The following is a 17,602-nucleotide window of genomic DNA, read 5'->3' as shown; positions in this document are numbered from 1 at the left end:
CTTCACTGTAATTGCTATTCCAGCAGCCATTCCTCCTCCTCCTACCGGTACCACCAGTGCATCTACCAAGGGGAGCTTTAGTGAAAAGAATATAAATAAGTCTATTAATAACCAATTTTATGTGTGCATATAAAATAATTGGTTCTACAGCCTTAAACCCACTGTTTAGCATTACCAGTAGCTAAACAAGAGGTAAGCTTTTACCTGGTTCAGCACTTCCATGGCAATTGTCCCCTGCCCAGCTATCACTGCAGGCTCCTGATTGGGATGTACCATGGTCCCTTCTGTCTCTTCCACAATTCTTTTTGCAACATTTTCTCTGGACTGAAAGAGTACATCAATTTAGCTTTATATGTATTTAATAGCATTCCCAACAAGTTAAATTTAGTCACCAGACTGTTCCGGTACTAGGGATATAACTGAACAGAACAGTCCCTGCACTCATATTCCGATGGGATTATATGCTAATATGGTGGGGAGGGGTGGGCTATAAGTAAATATATAGTATGTCTAAATGCTTCAGAGGAAAATAAAATTATTTTATATAGGGTGCTCAGGAAGGGCCTCTGGTAAAATTTTAATAGATTTGAACAAGTCCTGTGTACCTCCAGAGTATTCCAGGGAGAGAGTAATAGCAAGGCCAAAGACCAAAGAGTAGGAGTGCTTGGCTTTCTGAGAAACTGCTAAGTTAGTGTGGTTGGTGTTGAGTGTCGATGAGATCAGGAGAATAATGGGCCAGTTCATTTAGGCCATAGATGATTACAAGGACTTTGGTTTCCACTTTGAAGTGGGAAGCAACTGGAGGATTTGGGGTTGACAAAAGGCAAGCTCAGGTTTACTAAATGGATAGCTCCAGTTGCTCTTTGGGGAACAAGATTAGTGGGGCAAGCAAGCGTGGAAACAGACCAGTTAGGTGGCTACTGAACCAGGTGGGGACTGATACTGGTTTAAGGGTGGGTGGTGGTGGTTGAGGCTGTTAGACGTAGTTGGATTATGGGGATGTTTTGAAAGTAGGACAAAGATTTGGATGTGGGGTATAAGAGTTAAAGATGACTTCCTCCCCCCCCCCACCCCGGTCTTTTGTCTTTTTAGGGCCCCACCCATGTTATATGGAGGTTCCCAGGCTAGGGGTTGAATTGGAGCTATATGTGCCGGCCACAGCCACAGCTAGTCAGGATCCAAACCGTGGTGTGACCTACACCACAGCCCACGGCAACACTGGATCCTTAACCCACTGAGCAAGGCCAGGGATTGAACCTGCGTCCTCATGGATGTTAGTCAGGTTCGTTAACTACTCAGCCACAACAGGAACTCCCTAAAGATAACTTTTTTTTTTTTTCTTTTTTTAATGGCTGCACCGGTGGTATAGGAAAGTTCCCAGGCAAGGGATTGAATCTGAGCTGCAGCTCCTACCTACGCAGCAGCATCCTTTACCCCACTGTGCTTCCATATACCCCGGGTGCGGCCCTAAAAAGAAAAAGAAAAAAAAGTGGTAATGTACAAGTCTGGGTTAAGAGCAAAGGTCAGGGCTGGAGTTAGCATGTATGTATTTTAAAGTAAGACGTGAGTTCATCTAAGGGAGCGTGGGTAGAGAAAGCAGATGTGCCCTCATTTAGAGCAGAAGAGGAAACAAATGAGACCAGCCACAGCCAGCAGGTAAGAAGCAGAGTTTCATTTGACAGTGAAAGCTGTTCAGGCGGAGGAGCTTAAGAGCACTGGCTCACTTCCTTACCTCATCACTGTTTCCACTGTACACTATAGAGGCTCCGTAGGCTTGTATTGCCAATTTTTTACAGTTGGGAGCTGTTTGGGGCACTACAATATAAGCCGGAATCCCTGGGAGGGAGAAACACGTTCAGTTAGTAGAAGTCAAGAGAACTTAGGGTAGAAACTTCTGTTAAGTTTGCTTGTAATCAGGGACTTGGAAATTGACTTCCCACGGCTATCACTAATCTCACTGAAAGTTAAGGATACTTTCCCGCGTCTCTGATGATCCTGTCCTTTACCCTGAGAAATTAATCAAGTACCTTCCAATCTGGCAGCATAGGAGAGCGCCTGGCCGTGGTTTCCACTGCTGTGAGTAACAACTGCTTTGGGCTTCTCTTCTGAAGTGGCAGAAATCAAGCCTCTGACTGCATTAAGGGCACCACGAATCTGGAAAACAGGAAAGGTGAATTAATATATCTGATTTAACTCTTCCAACACTGCACATCCAGTCCGTCACTAAATCTTAGGATTCTTCCTCCTAATAACTCGTGTTCCTCTTCCTTGCCACTACCTGGTGAGGCCTCGTTTCTCAACTTGACGTTACCAAACCTCAGCTGATCTTGCCTCAAGGATCTTTCTCATCTAATAGTTACACTAGATTATGAAAGTGATCTTTTAAAAACAAATGTTAACCTTTTTTGCCTATTTTTTGAAGTACAAGTTCTTAGAATTTGCAGCCTTTTTTTTATTATTATTATTTAAATGGCTGCACCTGCATCCTATGGAAGTTCACAGGCCAGGGGTCAAATCCGAGCCACAGCTGTGACCTGCGCCACAGCTGCAGCAACCCTGGATGCTTCACTCCCTGAACAGGCCAAGGGATGAACCCTCACACCACCAGAGACAATGCCAGATCCTTAACCTGCTGTCCCACGGTGGGAACTCAAGTTGCAGCCTTTCTAAACACATCTGACACTCTGTCACTGTTGGACCCATCCTAAATTGCTTCTAGTTTCCTTCCCGTGAGGTTAGCACACACCCTGTATCCCTCCCTCTGCATGCTGACACCTCTCCCTGGTGTTCTTTCCCACCCACACCCTGATCTGGCTAAAAGTACTCATACTCTAAAACTTGGATCAAACATCACCTGGTTCAACTTGCTTACTTTCCCAGGCAAAATTGGGTACTTCATTCCCTTCCATGGCCTTTGTATCTCTCTTAAGATACTTTTCAGAGTTCCTGATGTGGCCCAGTGGGTTAAGAATCCAACTGCAGGAGTTCCCGTCGTGGCTCAGCAGTTAATGAACCCAACTAGCATCCATGAGGTTGTAGGTCCAATCCCTGGCCTCACTCAGTGGGTTAAGGATCCAGAGTTGCTGTGAGCTGTGGTGCAAGCCAGAGGCTACAGCTCCGACTGGACCCCTGGCCTGGGAACCTCTATAGGCCATGGGTGCGGCCCTAGAAAAGACAAAAAGACCTAAGGGGGAAAAAAAAATCCAACTGCAGTGGCTTGGGTTGATGCAGAGGAGTTTGATCCCCAGCCTGGCACAGTGGGTTAAAGGATCTGGTGTTGCTGCAGCTGTGCAGCTGTGGCATAGATTACAGCTGCAACTTGGATTCAACCCCTGGCCTGGGAACTTGGTGGGTGCAGCCATTAAAAAACCAACAACCACAACAAAAAAAACCTTCACAACTTACTTGCCTTCCTCTGCAAATATGGATAAAGGGCAAGGCCTACTGTACATACACCTAGTATAGTTAGTGAAAACACGAAATTGATGTGCGATGAATAAAGAACAAACCATGGCAGATGCAAAAGGCAAAAGAGAATGGAAAGGTTTTTGTTTTGATTAAAATAAAAATTCTCAGAGTTCCCAATGTGGCGCAGTAGAAACGAATCCGACTAGGAACCATGAGGTTGCCGGTTTGATCCCTGGCCTTGCTCAGTGGGTTAAGGATCCAGCGTTGCCATGAGTTGTGGTGGAGGCCAAAGATGTGGCTTGGATCTGGCGTTGCTGTGGCTGTGGTGTAGGCTGGCAGCAACAGCTCAGATTAGACCCCTAGCCTGGAAACCTACATATGCTTCGGGTGTAGCTCTAAAAAGACAAAAGAAAAAAAAATTCTCAGTTAATGGGTGTGGAAAACTAAATTCCTGAGATCCTAAATAGTACAATTTAATGGACACGAGTACCTGCCAGGCACAATGCAAAATGAAGCTTTTAGATTTATATCTGAATGGATTTTTTTTTTTTTCCCCTGCCCATGGCATGTGAAAGTTTGGGCTGGGGATCAAACCAGAGCCACAGTAGTGGTAACACCATATACTTAACCACCAGGCCACCAGGAAACTCCATTAATGGATCTTAAAGTTCAAATAATGGTCACAAAATTCTGGTAACAATCAGCACACGGAAATCTTTTTTTTTGGTGGGAGGCACCCACAGCATATGGAAATTCCTGGGCCAGGGATTGAATCCAAGCCTCAGGTTCCACCTGTGCCATAGCTGTGGCAATGCTGTACCTTGCACTGGGCTGGGGATGGAACCGCACTTAAGCAGCAACCTGAGCTGCTGCAGAGAGACAATGCTGGATTTTTTAACTCGCTGCACCACAGCAGGAACTCCACAGAAATCTATCTTATGCATGAAAAGCACTGACACATTTTGTAGAAAAATCTTGTTATATAAGGGTTTGACTAGATTTAGATGTTTTATATTCATAAGGTGTAAACGAATAGCAGGTTGAAAACAACGAATGATTAAACTTGGCTATATACAAGTTGATCCCATATGTCCAGGTTGATGTCCTTTGTCTGTTTAATCATTAGAGGTTCCCGCTTTTGGGGTTCTCTTGTGGCTTAGTGGATTAAGGATCTATCAATGGTTCTGGTTACAGCTGTGATTTCAATTCCTGGCCCAGGAACTTCTCCGTCCCCTGGGGAATGGTCAAAAAGCAGTTCCCCTTTGATTCTCAGATATGTCCTTTGGACAGCAAATTATATGATCACCTTAATAATAAGGAATTTTGAGATTGTGTAAAAGTGTCTCTCATCAACACCATGATGCTAGGTAACCAGAGCTCGAGCAAAGGAAAATTTCTACAACCCTTTCTTCAGCTATAAAAAGATACTTATTAATTCTACCTGCCTCACTGGGTGACCAGAAGGATCAAATAAATTTATATGAGATGTGGTTTGAAAAGAAACATGACACCATCAAAATGGACTGTTACCTTAAAAGATCCAGTTTTCTGGAAGAGTTCACATTTGAAGAAAAGATTGCGCCCTGTTACTTGATTCAAAATGGAGCTTGTTAGCACTGGTGTGAGGTGGATAAAATCTCGAATGTTGACGTGCGCTTTTTCAACATCAGCAAGGGATATGCAGTACTGAGCACACATGGTTTGAAACCTAGGAATTAGAAAGGGGTCAAAGCGAGCCTAGGTAATGTATTTAATGAAAAGACTTTTGAAAATGCATAATGCAGACCCATGGAATATAAACCACCAAGAATGAACCATAATGTAAACTGTGGACTTTGGTGGAAATAAATGTGTCAATATAGGTTGAACTGTAACAAATGTACCACTCTGGTTGGGGATGTTGATAATGGGGGAGGCTGTGCTTGCATAAGGTCAGGGACTATACAGTAAATTTCTGTACTTTCCCATCGATTTTGCTGTGAAACTTAAACTACTCCAAAGAAAAAAACAAATCTTAAAAAAAAAAAAAGAGTTCCCATTGCGGCTCAGTGGAAACAAATCTGACTAGTATCCATGAGGATGCGGGTTTGATTCTTGGCCCTGCTCAGTAGGTTAAGGATCTGGCAACCACAAATTGTTCTCTATGGCTGTGAGTCTGTCTCTGTTATATAGATAAGTTCATTTTTGTCTTTTTTTTTTTTTTTTGGCTGCACCTGGAGTATAAAAGTTCCTGGGCCAAGGATCAAACCTGCCCCACAGCAGAGACCTGAACTGTTGCAGTGACAATGCAAGAACTTTAAACCATGAGCTGGAGTGTAGGTCGCAGATGTGGCTCAGATCCCACAGTGCTGTGGCTGTGGCGTATTGAATATAATTCTGTGTGTTATACAGTAGGACCTTATTGTTTACACATTCTATAAATAATAGTTTGCATCTGCTAGTTCTCAGACTCCCAATCCATCCCTCCCCTACCCCACCTCCCTCTTGGCAACCACAAGTTGTTTTCTTTGTCTGTGAGTCTGTCTCTGTTTCATAAATAAATTCATTTTTGTCTTTTTTTTGGGCTGCTCCTGGAGTATAGAAGTTCCTGGGCCAAGGATCAAACCTGCCCCACAGCAGAGACCTGAACTGCTGCAGTGACAACGCAAGAGCCTTAACCCACTGAGCCACAAGGGAAATCCTGTGGCATATTTTCTTTTCTTTCTTTCTTTATTTGTCTTTTTAGGGCCGCACCCACAGCATATGGAAATTCTCAGACCAGGGGTCAAATCAGAGCTGTAGCTGCTGGCCTACACCTCAGCCACAGCGATATCAGATCCAAGCCGCGTTTGCAACTTACACCGAGCTCACGGGCAATGTGGGATCCTTAACCCCGAGTGAGGCCAGGGATCAAACCCGAGTCCTCATGGATGCTAGTTGGGTTTGTTACTGCTGAGCCATAATGGGAATTCCTATTTTATGTTACTTTGCATTTCATTATTTTATTTTTTATTTTCGGGCCTCCCTGTGGGCATATGGAGTTCCCCGGCCAGGTATCAGATGTGAGCCGAACGTTGTGACCTATGCCAGAGCTGCGTTAATGTTGGATCCTTAACCCACTGTGCCGGGCTGGAGAAGGAACTAGTGCTACAGATATGCCGACGATCCCCTTGCGCCACAGTGGAAATTCCCTGTGGCATATTTCATTTTGTCTTTTTTTTGGCTGGCCTGCCACTTATGGACTTCCTGGACCAGGGAGCAGATCCCAGCCACAGTGGTAACCTGCGCCACAGCTGTGGCAACTCAGGATCTTCTAACCCACCCTGCTGAGGTTGGGATTGAACCTACGTTCTAGTACTGCAGAGATGCCACCAACTCCCCCTTGGGCCACAGTGGGAACTCCTTCCTGTGGCATATTTTAGATTCTACATGTGATATCATATGGTATTAGTCTTCCTCTTTCTAACTTACTTCTCTTAGTATGATAGCCCCTAGGTCCATCCATATTGCTGCAAATGGCATTATTTAATTTTTTATGGCTGAGTAATGCTCCATTGCATATATATATATATCTATATATACACCTCGTCTTTATTCATTCATCTGTCAATGGCCATTTAGTTTGTCTTGGCTATTGCAAATAGTGCTATGAACATGTATCTTTTCAAATTTAGAGTTTTCTCTCAGTATATGCCCAGGAGTGGAATTGCTGGATTACGTGGCAACTCTATTTTTAGCGTTTGGTGCTTTTTTTTTTTTTTTTTTTTTTTCTTTTTAGGGCCACAACTGAAACATATGGAAGTTCTCAGGCCCGGGGTCACATTGGAGCAGTAGCCGCTGGCCTATGCCACAGCCACAATAACATGGGATCTGAGCTGCATCTGTGACCTACACCACAGCTGACAGCAATGCTGGATCCTTAACCCACTGAACCAGGGATCAAACCTGCATCCTCATGGATGCTAGTTAGATTCGTTTCTGTTGCACCACAATGGGAAATTCCTATTTTCAGTTTTGTGGGCAACCTCCATACTGTTCTCCTTTGCTGCACTAATTTACATTCACACTGACAATGTAGGAAGGTTCACTTTTATCCATACTCTGTTCAGCATTTGATATTTGTAGACTCTTTTAACGACGGCCGTTCTGACTGGTGGGAAACGGTACCTCCTTGTAGTTCTGATTTGCATTTCTCTAATAATTAGTGACGGTGAACATCTTTTCATGTGCCTATTTGCCATGTGTATATCTTCTTTGGACAAATGCCTATTTAGGTCTTCTGCCCAGTTTTTGATGGGGTTGTTTGTTTTGTTGCTGAATTGTATGAGCTGTTTAGACATTTTGGAAATTAAGCTCTTGTCAGTCTCATCATTTGCAAATATTTTTTCTGAGTCTGTAGGTTGTCTTTTCATTTCGTTTATGGTTTCCTTTGCTGGGCAAAAGCTTATAAGTTTGATCAGGTCCCATTAATTTATTTTTACTTTTATTTAATGTCTTGGAAGACTGACCTAAGAAAACATTGGTATGATTTATGTCAGAAAAAGTTTAGCTTTTATTTTCTTCTAGGAGTTTTTCTGTTTTGTGAATCTTTTTGTGCGTGTGTGTATTTTTAGGGCTGGCCCACATCCATGGCATGTGGAGGTTCCCAGGCTAGGGGTTGAATCGGAGCTGTAGTTGCCAGACTTCGCCACAGCCACAATGCCAGATCCAAGACATGTCTGTGACTTACACCACCTCTCATTGCAATGCTGGATCCTTAACCCACTGAGTGAGGCCAGGGATCGAACCTGCATCCTCATGGATGCTAGTCAGATTTGTTTCTACTGAGGAATGATGGGAAGACCTCTTTTGTGAACTTTTAACACACCATTTACAGACTGAATCATCTTTTTCCTCTGAAATACCTTTATAAAAAAATTAGGTGTTCTTGTTGTGATGCAATGGGTTAAGAATCCGACTGCAGCGACTTAGGTCAGTGCTGAGGTGAAGGTTCAGTCCCCAGATGGGCACAGTGGGTTAAAGGATCCCGTGTTGCCACAGCTGCAGGTGTAGGTCACATTTGTGGCTTAGATTCACTCCCTGGCCTGGGAACTTCCATATGCCATGGATACAGCCATTAAAAAAGAAATTAAATTTCTGGAATTCCTTTGTGATGCAGTAGATTTGGGATCTGGTGTTGTCGCTGTAGTGGCCTGGGTTTCTGCTGGGGTGTAGGTTTGATCCCTGGATGGAGGACTTCCTGCATGCTGCAGGTGTGTCCAAAAAAAAAAAAAAAAAGTTAAATTTCTATTAATGCATGGGGCTTTTCTGGATTTTGTATTTTGTTCCATTAATCAGACTACCAATTCTTTTCCAGTTGTTCACTGTATTAATGTTATTCCCTGATTACTCTTCCTAAAATTTATTGGCTTTTCTCAAACACCAATTCTTTCAAATGAACTTTAGGAATACTTTACCAAGTTTGCCAGAAATTGCACTGTACAATGTACAAATGAATTGGGGGCACAACTGACATTTAAAAATATTGAGTCTTGGCATTCCCATTGTGGCACAGTGGAAACAAATCTGACTAGGAACCGGAAGGTTGTGGGTTAAATCCCTGGCCTTGCTCAGTGGGTTAAAGATCTGACGTTGCAGTGAGCTGTAGTGTAGGCTGGCAGCTGTGGCTCCAATTTGACCCCTAGCCTGGGAACCTCTATATGCATGGGTGGGGCCCTAAAAAGCAAAAAATAAAAAAGTAAAAAATAAAAAAATTAAAACATTGAGTCTTCCCATCCATTAACATGGGTGTTTTAATTTAATAGTCTTTTTGTTTTAGGCTTCTGAATAATCATAATTTATTTCTGGACTGTACAGATCTGATTAAACTTATGCTTAAATACAACGTATTTGTGTTGCTTTTGAAATAAGACATTAGATTTTCAAACTGCTTACTGATGGTGTATATGAAAGGTAATAATCTTTGTATATTTATCATGTAATAAGATACTTTGCTAGATTATTATTTTTTTTTGGGGGGGCCGCACCCCTGGCATATGGAAGTTCCCAGGCTAGGGGTCAAATTGGAGCTGCAGTTGCTGGCCTACACCATAGCTCGTGGCAATGCCAGATACTTAATCCACTGACTGAGGCCAGGGACTGAACCCAGGTCTTCATGGATACCAGCCAGTTTTGTTTCCACTGAGCTACAATGGGAACTCCCCATCTGAGTGTCTCAATAGGCATCTCAAAATCACTATGTCTAAAACCAAAGTCCTGATCTTACTCAGTACTGTTCTACTTCCAGTCTTCCCGATGTCGGTAAATGGCAACTTTTATCCTAGTTCCCCTTAAAACATGGAGCTGGAGTTCCTGCTGTGGCATAGTGGGTTAAGAAATGTGGGAAATGTGATAAGAAATAGAGTGAAGTTGGCAGAATCTAGATCATAAGAGACCATGACTCATGGGTTTTTTCTTCAGAGCACTAGAATGCCATTAAGAGTGGAATTAGGGAATCCAATTAAGAAGTATTAACAGTTGTCCACATGAAAGACAACAGGGGCTTGAATGGTGAAAGTGGAGGTAGAAAAAAAATTATTCAAGATACATTTTGGGAAAACAAACTGAAAAACGGGTGAAGGACTTGAATAGACATTTCTCCAAAAAAGATATACAAAGGGCCAACAAGCACATGAAAAGATGCTCAGCATCACTAATCATCAGAGAAATGCAGGTGTTCCCATTGTGGCTCAGCGGTAATGAACCTGACTAGTATCCATAAGACCTGGGTTCAATCCCTGGCTTCACTCAGTGGGTTAAGGATCCAGCGTTGCCATGAGCTGTGATGTATGTCACAGACAAGGCTTGGATCTGGCATTGCTGCAGCTCTGATTTGACCCCTAGCTTGGGAACTTTAATATGCTTCAGGTGTGGCCCTAAAAAGACAATAAAAATCGCAAATCAAAACCACAATGAGATAGACTTTATACCTCTTTGGATGGCTACTAAAAAAAAAAAAACAACAAAAACAAAACCCAAAAAACTGGGAGTTTCCATTGTGGCTCAGCAGGTTGAGGACCTAACATAGTCTTCATGATAATGCAGGTTTCATACCTGGCCTCGCTCAGTAAGGATCCAGTGATTGCCTCAAGCTGTGGCATAAGTTGCAGATGCAGCTCAGATCCAGTGTGGCTATGGCTGTGGTACAGGATTCAGCTGCAGCTCTGATTCAACCCCTAGCCTGGGAATGTCCTTACGTCACAGGTACATCTGTAAAAAAACAAAAACTAAAACCAGAAAACTAGAATATAACAGGTGTTGGCAGGATGTGGTAAAACTGGAGTCTTTACGCACTGTTGGTAGAAAGGTAAAATGGTACAACTGCTGTGGAAAACAGTATGGTAGTTCCTCGAAAAATTAATCAGAATTACCATATGATCCAGCAATTCCACTTCAGGGTATACCCAAAAGAATTCAATGAGGGTCTCAAAGACATATTTGTACTGTTCACAGCAGCATTATTCAAAATAGCTAAAAGGTGGAAGCCACCAAAATATCCATTGACAGATGAATGGATAAACAAAATGTGGTATATACATACAATGAAATATTATTCAGCCTTAAAAAAAGGAAATTCTGACATGTGCTATAATATGGATGAATCTATGGGATATTCTGTTAATTGAAATAAGCTAGTCACAAAAAGACAAGTACTGTATGGTTATACTTATGTGAAGCACCTGGAGTAGTCAAATTAATAGAAAGAACAGTGGTTGTAAGAAGCTGTGGGGAAGGGGGGGATGGGAAGTTGTTTAATGGATATAGTTTCAGTTTTGAAAGATGAAGAGTTACAGAGATTGGTTGTACAACAATGTCAATGTACTGAACACTACTGAATTGTACACTTAAGAATGGTCATGAAGGAGTATTTCCTGTTAGGTGTATTTTACCACAATTAAAACACACACACACACAGATATATTTTAGAGATTATAATTAGTGAGGCCTCTTGGGTGCAGGTGATAGAACCCTAATTTGAACCAGCTTAGGCAAATGATGGGGGTGATGAGATTTATTGGCTCATGGAATCCAAGGAAGAGTTGAACCATGGGAAGAGTATGAATATGGAGCATCAGGAACAACTGCAACCAGGAGTTGGAGTTTTTCCGGGACTTTCTGTTTCTCATCTCTGCTGCTTTCTGCATGTTGGCTTCATTCTTTTTGACTGCAGACCAGCTGGTTCCACATGGCAGGACACATGGCTGTAACCGGCTCCTGTGTTTTACATTTTAAGTCTTCCACACTGGAGAGGGATTTTCTTTTTTTCTTAGTTACAATTAAAAAAAAAATACAGGTAGGGACTATGTGGTTTGGGCCTATCTTGACCTAGGACCAGTGGCCAAGGGTGTGAGGTCATTTAAGACAGAAGTATTTACAGAAACATAAAAAAGGAACAATGATTTCTATAATACAATATTGAATATGTACATTTAAATCACATACATACACATAGTAATACCATACATTATTCAAAGATACACATACATCCAAGGACATATATCAACACATTAAGGTGGCTACCTAAGGAGATGGAAAGGAACATGAGGGGGAATTGGAATGAGGGGAAAAAAAAGATAAAATGAGAAAGACCTTGTTGATGATGTAAACCAAACAGTATGACTGCCTCAAATCTCTGGACCGGAGGGAAAAATAGGAGCAAAGGAAGGGAGTAAGAGGAAAGAAGAGAAAAGGAAATAGAAAAAGAAAACAAGAAAGTACTTCTTCTGAGTGAGAGTGATGGGCAGTTTCCAAGAAAAAAGCAAGGGGAAAATGCTGAGGTGATGCATTCCATACATGTCCACTACTGAGGTAGAAGAGACATATCCTCATATTGGATTGAATGCGGGGAGTGAGGGAGAGGGAGGTGTCCAGGATAACTCATGGGTTTCAACATAGATAGTGGTATAATTTATTGAGATATAAGGCTGGCAATGAAACAAATACTTTAGGGGAAAATGAGAGATTTGATGAGCTAAGCTTGTATTATCTGTGAGGCATCTGATAGGATGACTTTTGAATTAAAAGTTTTTCTTTTTTTTTGCCAGAAATGTATCTATTTTAATGTTTACTTATTTGCTCTCATTTTTGGCCGCCCCATGGCATATGGAGTTCCTGGGCCAGCGACTGAACCTGTGTCCCAGTGCTCCCAAGACGCTGCCAATCCTGTTGCGTGTGCCACAGTGGGAGCTCCTATTTTTTTTCTTTTCTTTTTTTTTTTTTGGCCACCCCAAAGTATGTGGAGTTCCCAGGACAAGGATCAGATCTGAACCCAGTTGCGACTTATGCCAGAGCTGCAGCAATGCCGGATCCTTAATCCACTGTGCCCAGCTGGGGATTGAACCTGTGTCCCAGGGCTCCAGAGACGCTGCTGATCCCCTTGCACCGCAGTGCAATGGCAATGTCTACTTATTTGTTTTCTTTTTCTTTTCCCCAGGGCTGCACCTTTGGCATATGAAGTGCCCAGGCTAGGGGTCCAATTGCAGCTGCAGCTGTTGCCTGTGCCATAGTGACAGCAACTCAGGATTCAACTCTGCGACCTACACCACAGCTTAGGGCAATGCCAGATCCCTAACCCACTGAATGAGGCCAGGGATCGAACCCACATCTTCATGGTTCTTAACTTCTGTCTATTTCTGAAGAATGACTCCTTTGGTTTATCAAATGCTGCTTTTTTTTTTTTTTTTTTTTTTGGCTATGCCCGGGTCATGCAGAAGTTCCCAGGCCAGAGACTGAACCGGAGCCACAGCTGTAACCAAAGCCACAGCAGTAATAATGCTGGATCATTAACCTGCTGGGCCTCAAGGGAACCTCAAGTGCTGTTCTTTTTCCCTTATTAATTTCTGATTTTATCTTTATTTCTTCCCCTATTTTTCTTTTATTTTTTATTTCCTTTTTCTACCCTTGAATACTTAGCTTTTTTTTTTTTTTTTTTCTTTTTCTTTTCAGGGCCACACCTGCAGCATATGGAAGTTCCCAGGCTAGGGGTCGAATCACAGCTGCAGCTGCCTACCTATACCGGAGGCACAGCAACAGGGAATCTGAGCTGCATCCATAACCTACGCCACAGATTGCAGCAATGCCAAATCCTTAAACCACTGAGCAAGGCCAGGGGTCCAATCTGCATCCTTATGGACACCAGTCAGGTTCTTAAACTGCTGAGCCACAATGGGAACTCCTTAATTTTCATTTTCTTAAAATTTATAGTAAAAGCACTTAAGGCTACATATTTTCCTATCAATTTAATAATATATCATAGGTTTTGTTATGCAATATTTTCATTAATCTTAATTTCTGAAGAATCCACAATCTTTTTTTTTGCTTTTTTTTGGCTGCACCTGCAGCATGTGGAAATTCCCAGGCCAGAGACTGAATCCAAGCTGCATCTGTGACCTATGCTACCGATGCAGTGACACTGGATCCTTAACCCACTGTGCCACAGCAGGTCCAGTCTTATTTATTTATTTAGTCTTTTTAGGGCTGCACCTAAGGCATATGGAAGTTCCCAGCCTAGGGGTCCAATTGGAGCCGGCCTACACTGGAGCCACAGCAACAGGGGATCCGAGCCATATCTGTGACCTATACCACAGCTCACGGCAATGCCAGATCCTTAACCTACTGAGCGAGGCCAAGGATTGAACCTGCGTCCTCATGGATACTAGTAGGATTTGTTAACCACTGAGCCATGATGGGAACTCCAATCTTAATTTTATTTACTTCTTTCACCCATGAGTTATGTATTTATTTTCTTTTGCAGCTGCACCTGAGGCACATGGAAGTTCCCAGGCAGGGGCTGAATCTGGGTCACAGCTTTGGCAATACAAGAACCTTTAACCCAATGCGCCAGCTGGGGATTGAACCCAAACCTCTGCAGTGACCCAAGCTGCTACAACTGGATTCTTAACCCACTGCGCCATGGTGGGAACTGCCCCCCTGAGTTATTTTATTTTTATTTTTAGGCCCGTAACTGCAGCATACAGAAGTTCCCCGGCTAGGGGTCTAATTGGAGCTTCAGCTGCCAGCCTACGGCACAGCCATAGCAACACCAGATCTGAGCTGTAGCTGCAACCTATGTCATGCTTGTGGCAGTGCTGGAGCCTTAACCCACTGACCCATGCTAGGGATCAAACCTGCATCCTCATGGATACCGGTCAGGTTCTTAAAGCACAGGGCCACAATGGTAGCTCCCCCTGAGTTATTTTAAATTTGATTTTTAAAAATAATTTCCAAGTGCTAGAATTTTTTAATTTGTAGTTATTCATTTTTAATTTTACTACTTTGTGCAAACGTGACCTGAACAATATCTGTTCTTAGACACTGAATTCCCCCCTCTTCAATTATCCACATTTACTTTGTTGTTTTTTGGATTACCCACATAATATGTAAACAAATCCCCACAGTAAGAGTTTAAAACATTAACTGTTAAATCTACTCTCTTCCCAAAGAAAACCATTTAACTTTTTTTGATGTATATATGCTGCAAAAAATGTTTTTGCTGCCCTCAGACAAAACCATACCTTATATTTTATTCTGCAACAGTCTTTAAAAAAAAGATTAACAATATATTTTGAGTATATTGGCACATATTTTAATTCTTTAAACTCAGCCTTCATTGTGGTACAGGTCTAAATATGGTTGTCTTTTATTTTGACTTGGTATTTCATGAACCCTTTAAAACTGAGGGTTGAATTTAAGTCTTAAATTCAAATATTCTATCAATTTAGTACTTTTTTTTCTTCAATTTAGGACTGCACCAATGGCAAATGAAGTTCCCAGGCTAGGGGTTGAACTGGAGCTGCAGTTACCAGTTTACACCACAGCCACAGAAACTCAGGATACAAGCTGTGTCTGTGACCTACACCACAGCTCACAGCAATGCCGGATCCTTAACCTACTGATCGAGGTCAGGAATTGAACCTGCATCCTCATGGATACTAGTCGGACGCCTAACCGGCTGAGCCACTATGGGAACTCCTGAAAAATTTTTTCTATTATTTCATTCTTTTTTTTTTTTTTTTTTTCCTTTGCTTTTTAGGGCTGAACTTTCAGCATATGGAGCCTCCCAGACTAGGGGCTGAATTGGAGCTGCAACTGCCGGCCTTCACCACAGCAATGCAGGACTGGAACCGCGTCTGCGACATACACCACAGCTCATGGCAACACCGGATCCTTAACCCACTGAGCAAGGCCAGGGATCGAACCTGCATTCTCATGGATACTAGTCAGATTTGTTTCCACTGAGCTACAACGGGACCTCCTTTATGTATTATTTCCTTTGTTTTTTTGGCCATGCCCATGGCATGTGAAAGTTCCCAGGCCAGGGACTGAACCCATGCCACAGCAGTGACCCAAGCCATTGCAGTGACAACATGGGTCCTTAATCTGCTGCACCACAAGGGAACTCCATTCTATTATTTCTTTGATTATTTTACCTCCTTAGTTCTGTTATCACCTCCGGAACTCATATTTGATTTAGTTTTCTGGATCCATTCTTCCTATCTCCTATCTTTATCTCTCATAGCCTTTTTTTTTTTTTTTGTCTTTTGTCTTTTGAGGGCCACGCAGGATCTGAACCACGTTTACAACCTACACCACAGCTCATGGCAATGCCAGATCCTTAACCCACTGAGCAAGGCCAGGGATGGAACCTATGTCCTCATGGATACTAGTCAGGTTCGTTAACCACTGAGCCATGACGGGAACGCCTCTGGTAAATTTTCTTGAGTTGGCCTAACTTCTGGGAAATTCCATTTGCAGTTCACTGACACTACTGCATTAATCTGGCAAGTGTGTTTTTCCTATGAAAGTTTTGTTCAGATTATTTTTCCTTCTTTAGAGAAAAACTGATGCAATGTCTTTTCCAATTTCACCATGAAAACGAATTAGGTTTGAGCATTTTTTTCTCATTTCTCTTGTATCTGTTTTAATGATTGTCATTTGCTCTGACCATTCAAGTCACTCCCTTCTTTTGAAATCTAATGACTTTCTCCAACTGTGTAATTTTGTGGAGGTGAAGCATCTGCCACGGCTTAGGAACTGAATGAGTTGTCAGAGATTGTTTAAATCTTTTAGGCCAAGTCTAAGGAATAACTGGTAACTTCTTTGCTAGTGTAGAGGGGACTGTGTGGGATAGGGAAGGAACAAGAGGTACAGAAACACCTTGCAGGAGAAGAGAGTTTCACCACAGTTCTGAACAGGAGCTCATGAACAAACAGGTAAAGTATAAGTCTTCACATCCGGTTACATTTTAAAGAGGGGGAAAAAAATCAATCTGAGATCTGGGAAAGTCAAGGAGAATTTTCAAGAACCCATAGTGATATAGAAATTTCTAAATCGACTCATAACACCTCCTGATTTATTTCCACACAACCCTTCCCTCAGCAAGAGCCAGCTATACTGTATTAAAAAAAAAAAAAATCAGGAAGCTTGGAATGCAGACTTCCATAACGGAAAAGACTGAACCTCTGGTGGTTATCGATTGTGTCATCCTGGGCAATTTGCCACCGTTCTCTGCGATTCGGTTTCCTCGTCTTTATTAATAAAATGGACATAATACTAACTGCCCTATGAGATCTTCAAGGTCCCCACGTAAAAGCCTGGGGCACTAGTCAGGGCCTGCGGAGGGAGACCCTGGCCTAAGGCGCCTGGAAAAGGCAGAAAGGAGTGACTCCGTCAACCCGAGCCCCAGACCAGCACCCGCATCCTCGAAAGCCACCACGGCAGCAAAAGCAACCATCGCCGCGAACGCCCGCCTCACCTCGCCTGGCTCGGCTCAGCCCGACCTCACCTCAACTCCCGGGCGCTGCGCCTCCAAATCGCCTCAGCGCACCTTCCCCGGCCACACCTCTGCGCACGCGCGGCGCCTGCCTGCCCAGCCCCGGCTCGCCGCCTGGCTCTCCCCCGCTGGAGCGACCGAACGTGCGACCGCCGCTTTTTCCTCCCTGTGCGGCCACCGTCGTTTGGGGAGGAGAGCGGGAGGGGGCGGGGAAAAGGGTGGGAGGTGGGTGAGCGCGCGCGCCGCCCGTCCGTCGTGGTTTCCTGGCTGCGCGCGGCGCTGGTGGAGTAGCTGCAGCTGTAGCAGCCCCCGCGAAGATGGCGGAGGGGTTGGAGCGTGTCCGGATCTCCGCGTCGGAGCTGCGAGGGATCCTGGCTACTCTGGCTCCGCAGGCCGGGAGCAGAG

At 43.3% G+C, this 17,602-nt stretch overlaps 2 protein-coding genes across 8 annotated transcripts in view; one reads left to right on the top strand and one right to left on the bottom strand.

Moving 5' to 3' along the window:
* Positions 1-17,360, bottom strand: part of SRR (serine racemase) — a 21,003-nt gene extending 3,643 nt beyond the window's left edge. The window contains exons 1-7 of one of the 6 annotated variants that reach the window (XM_021067611.1): positions 17,210-17,360; positions 10,480-10,635; positions 4,939-5,116; positions 2,028-2,154; positions 1,733-1,836; positions 205-324; positions 1-75 (exon numbers count right to left, since the gene is read on the bottom strand). In XM_021067611.1, coding sequence (XP_020923270.1) covers positions 1-75; positions 205-324; positions 1,733-1,836; positions 2,028-2,154; positions 4,939-5,116; positions 10,480-10,526 — 651 coding nt within the window. In that variant the 5' untranslated portion in view covers positions 10,527-10,635; positions 17,210-17,360. Of the gene's footprint in view, positions 76-204; positions 325-1,732; positions 1,837-2,027; positions 2,155-4,938; positions 5,117-10,479; positions 10,636-17,179 lie in introns of all 6 variants that reach the window. The other 5 variants (XM_021067610.1, XM_021067612.1, XM_021067609.1 and 2 more) reach the window with 5 other exon arrangements.
* SMG6 (SMG6, nonsense mediated mRNA decay factor) overlaps positions 17,279-17,602 on the top strand; it is a 214,292-nt gene continuing 213,968 nt past the window's right edge. For both annotated transcript variants that reach the window (XM_021067586.1, XM_021067589.1), the window contains exon 1: positions 17,279-17,602. In XM_021067586.1, coding sequence (XP_020923245.1) covers positions 17,515-17,602 — 88 coding nt within the window. In that variant the 5' untranslated portion in view covers positions 17,279-17,514.

This window comes from Sus scrofa, chromosome 12 (assembly GCF_000003025.6).
Source record: "Sus scrofa isolate TJ Tabasco breed Duroc chromosome 12, Sscrofa11.1, whole genome shotgun sequence".
NCBI lineage: Eukaryota > Metazoa > Chordata > Mammalia > Artiodactyla > Suidae > Sus > Sus scrofa.
Note: the sequence above shows the minus strand (reverse complement) of the source record. Positions and strands in the feature narration are given on the sequence as shown.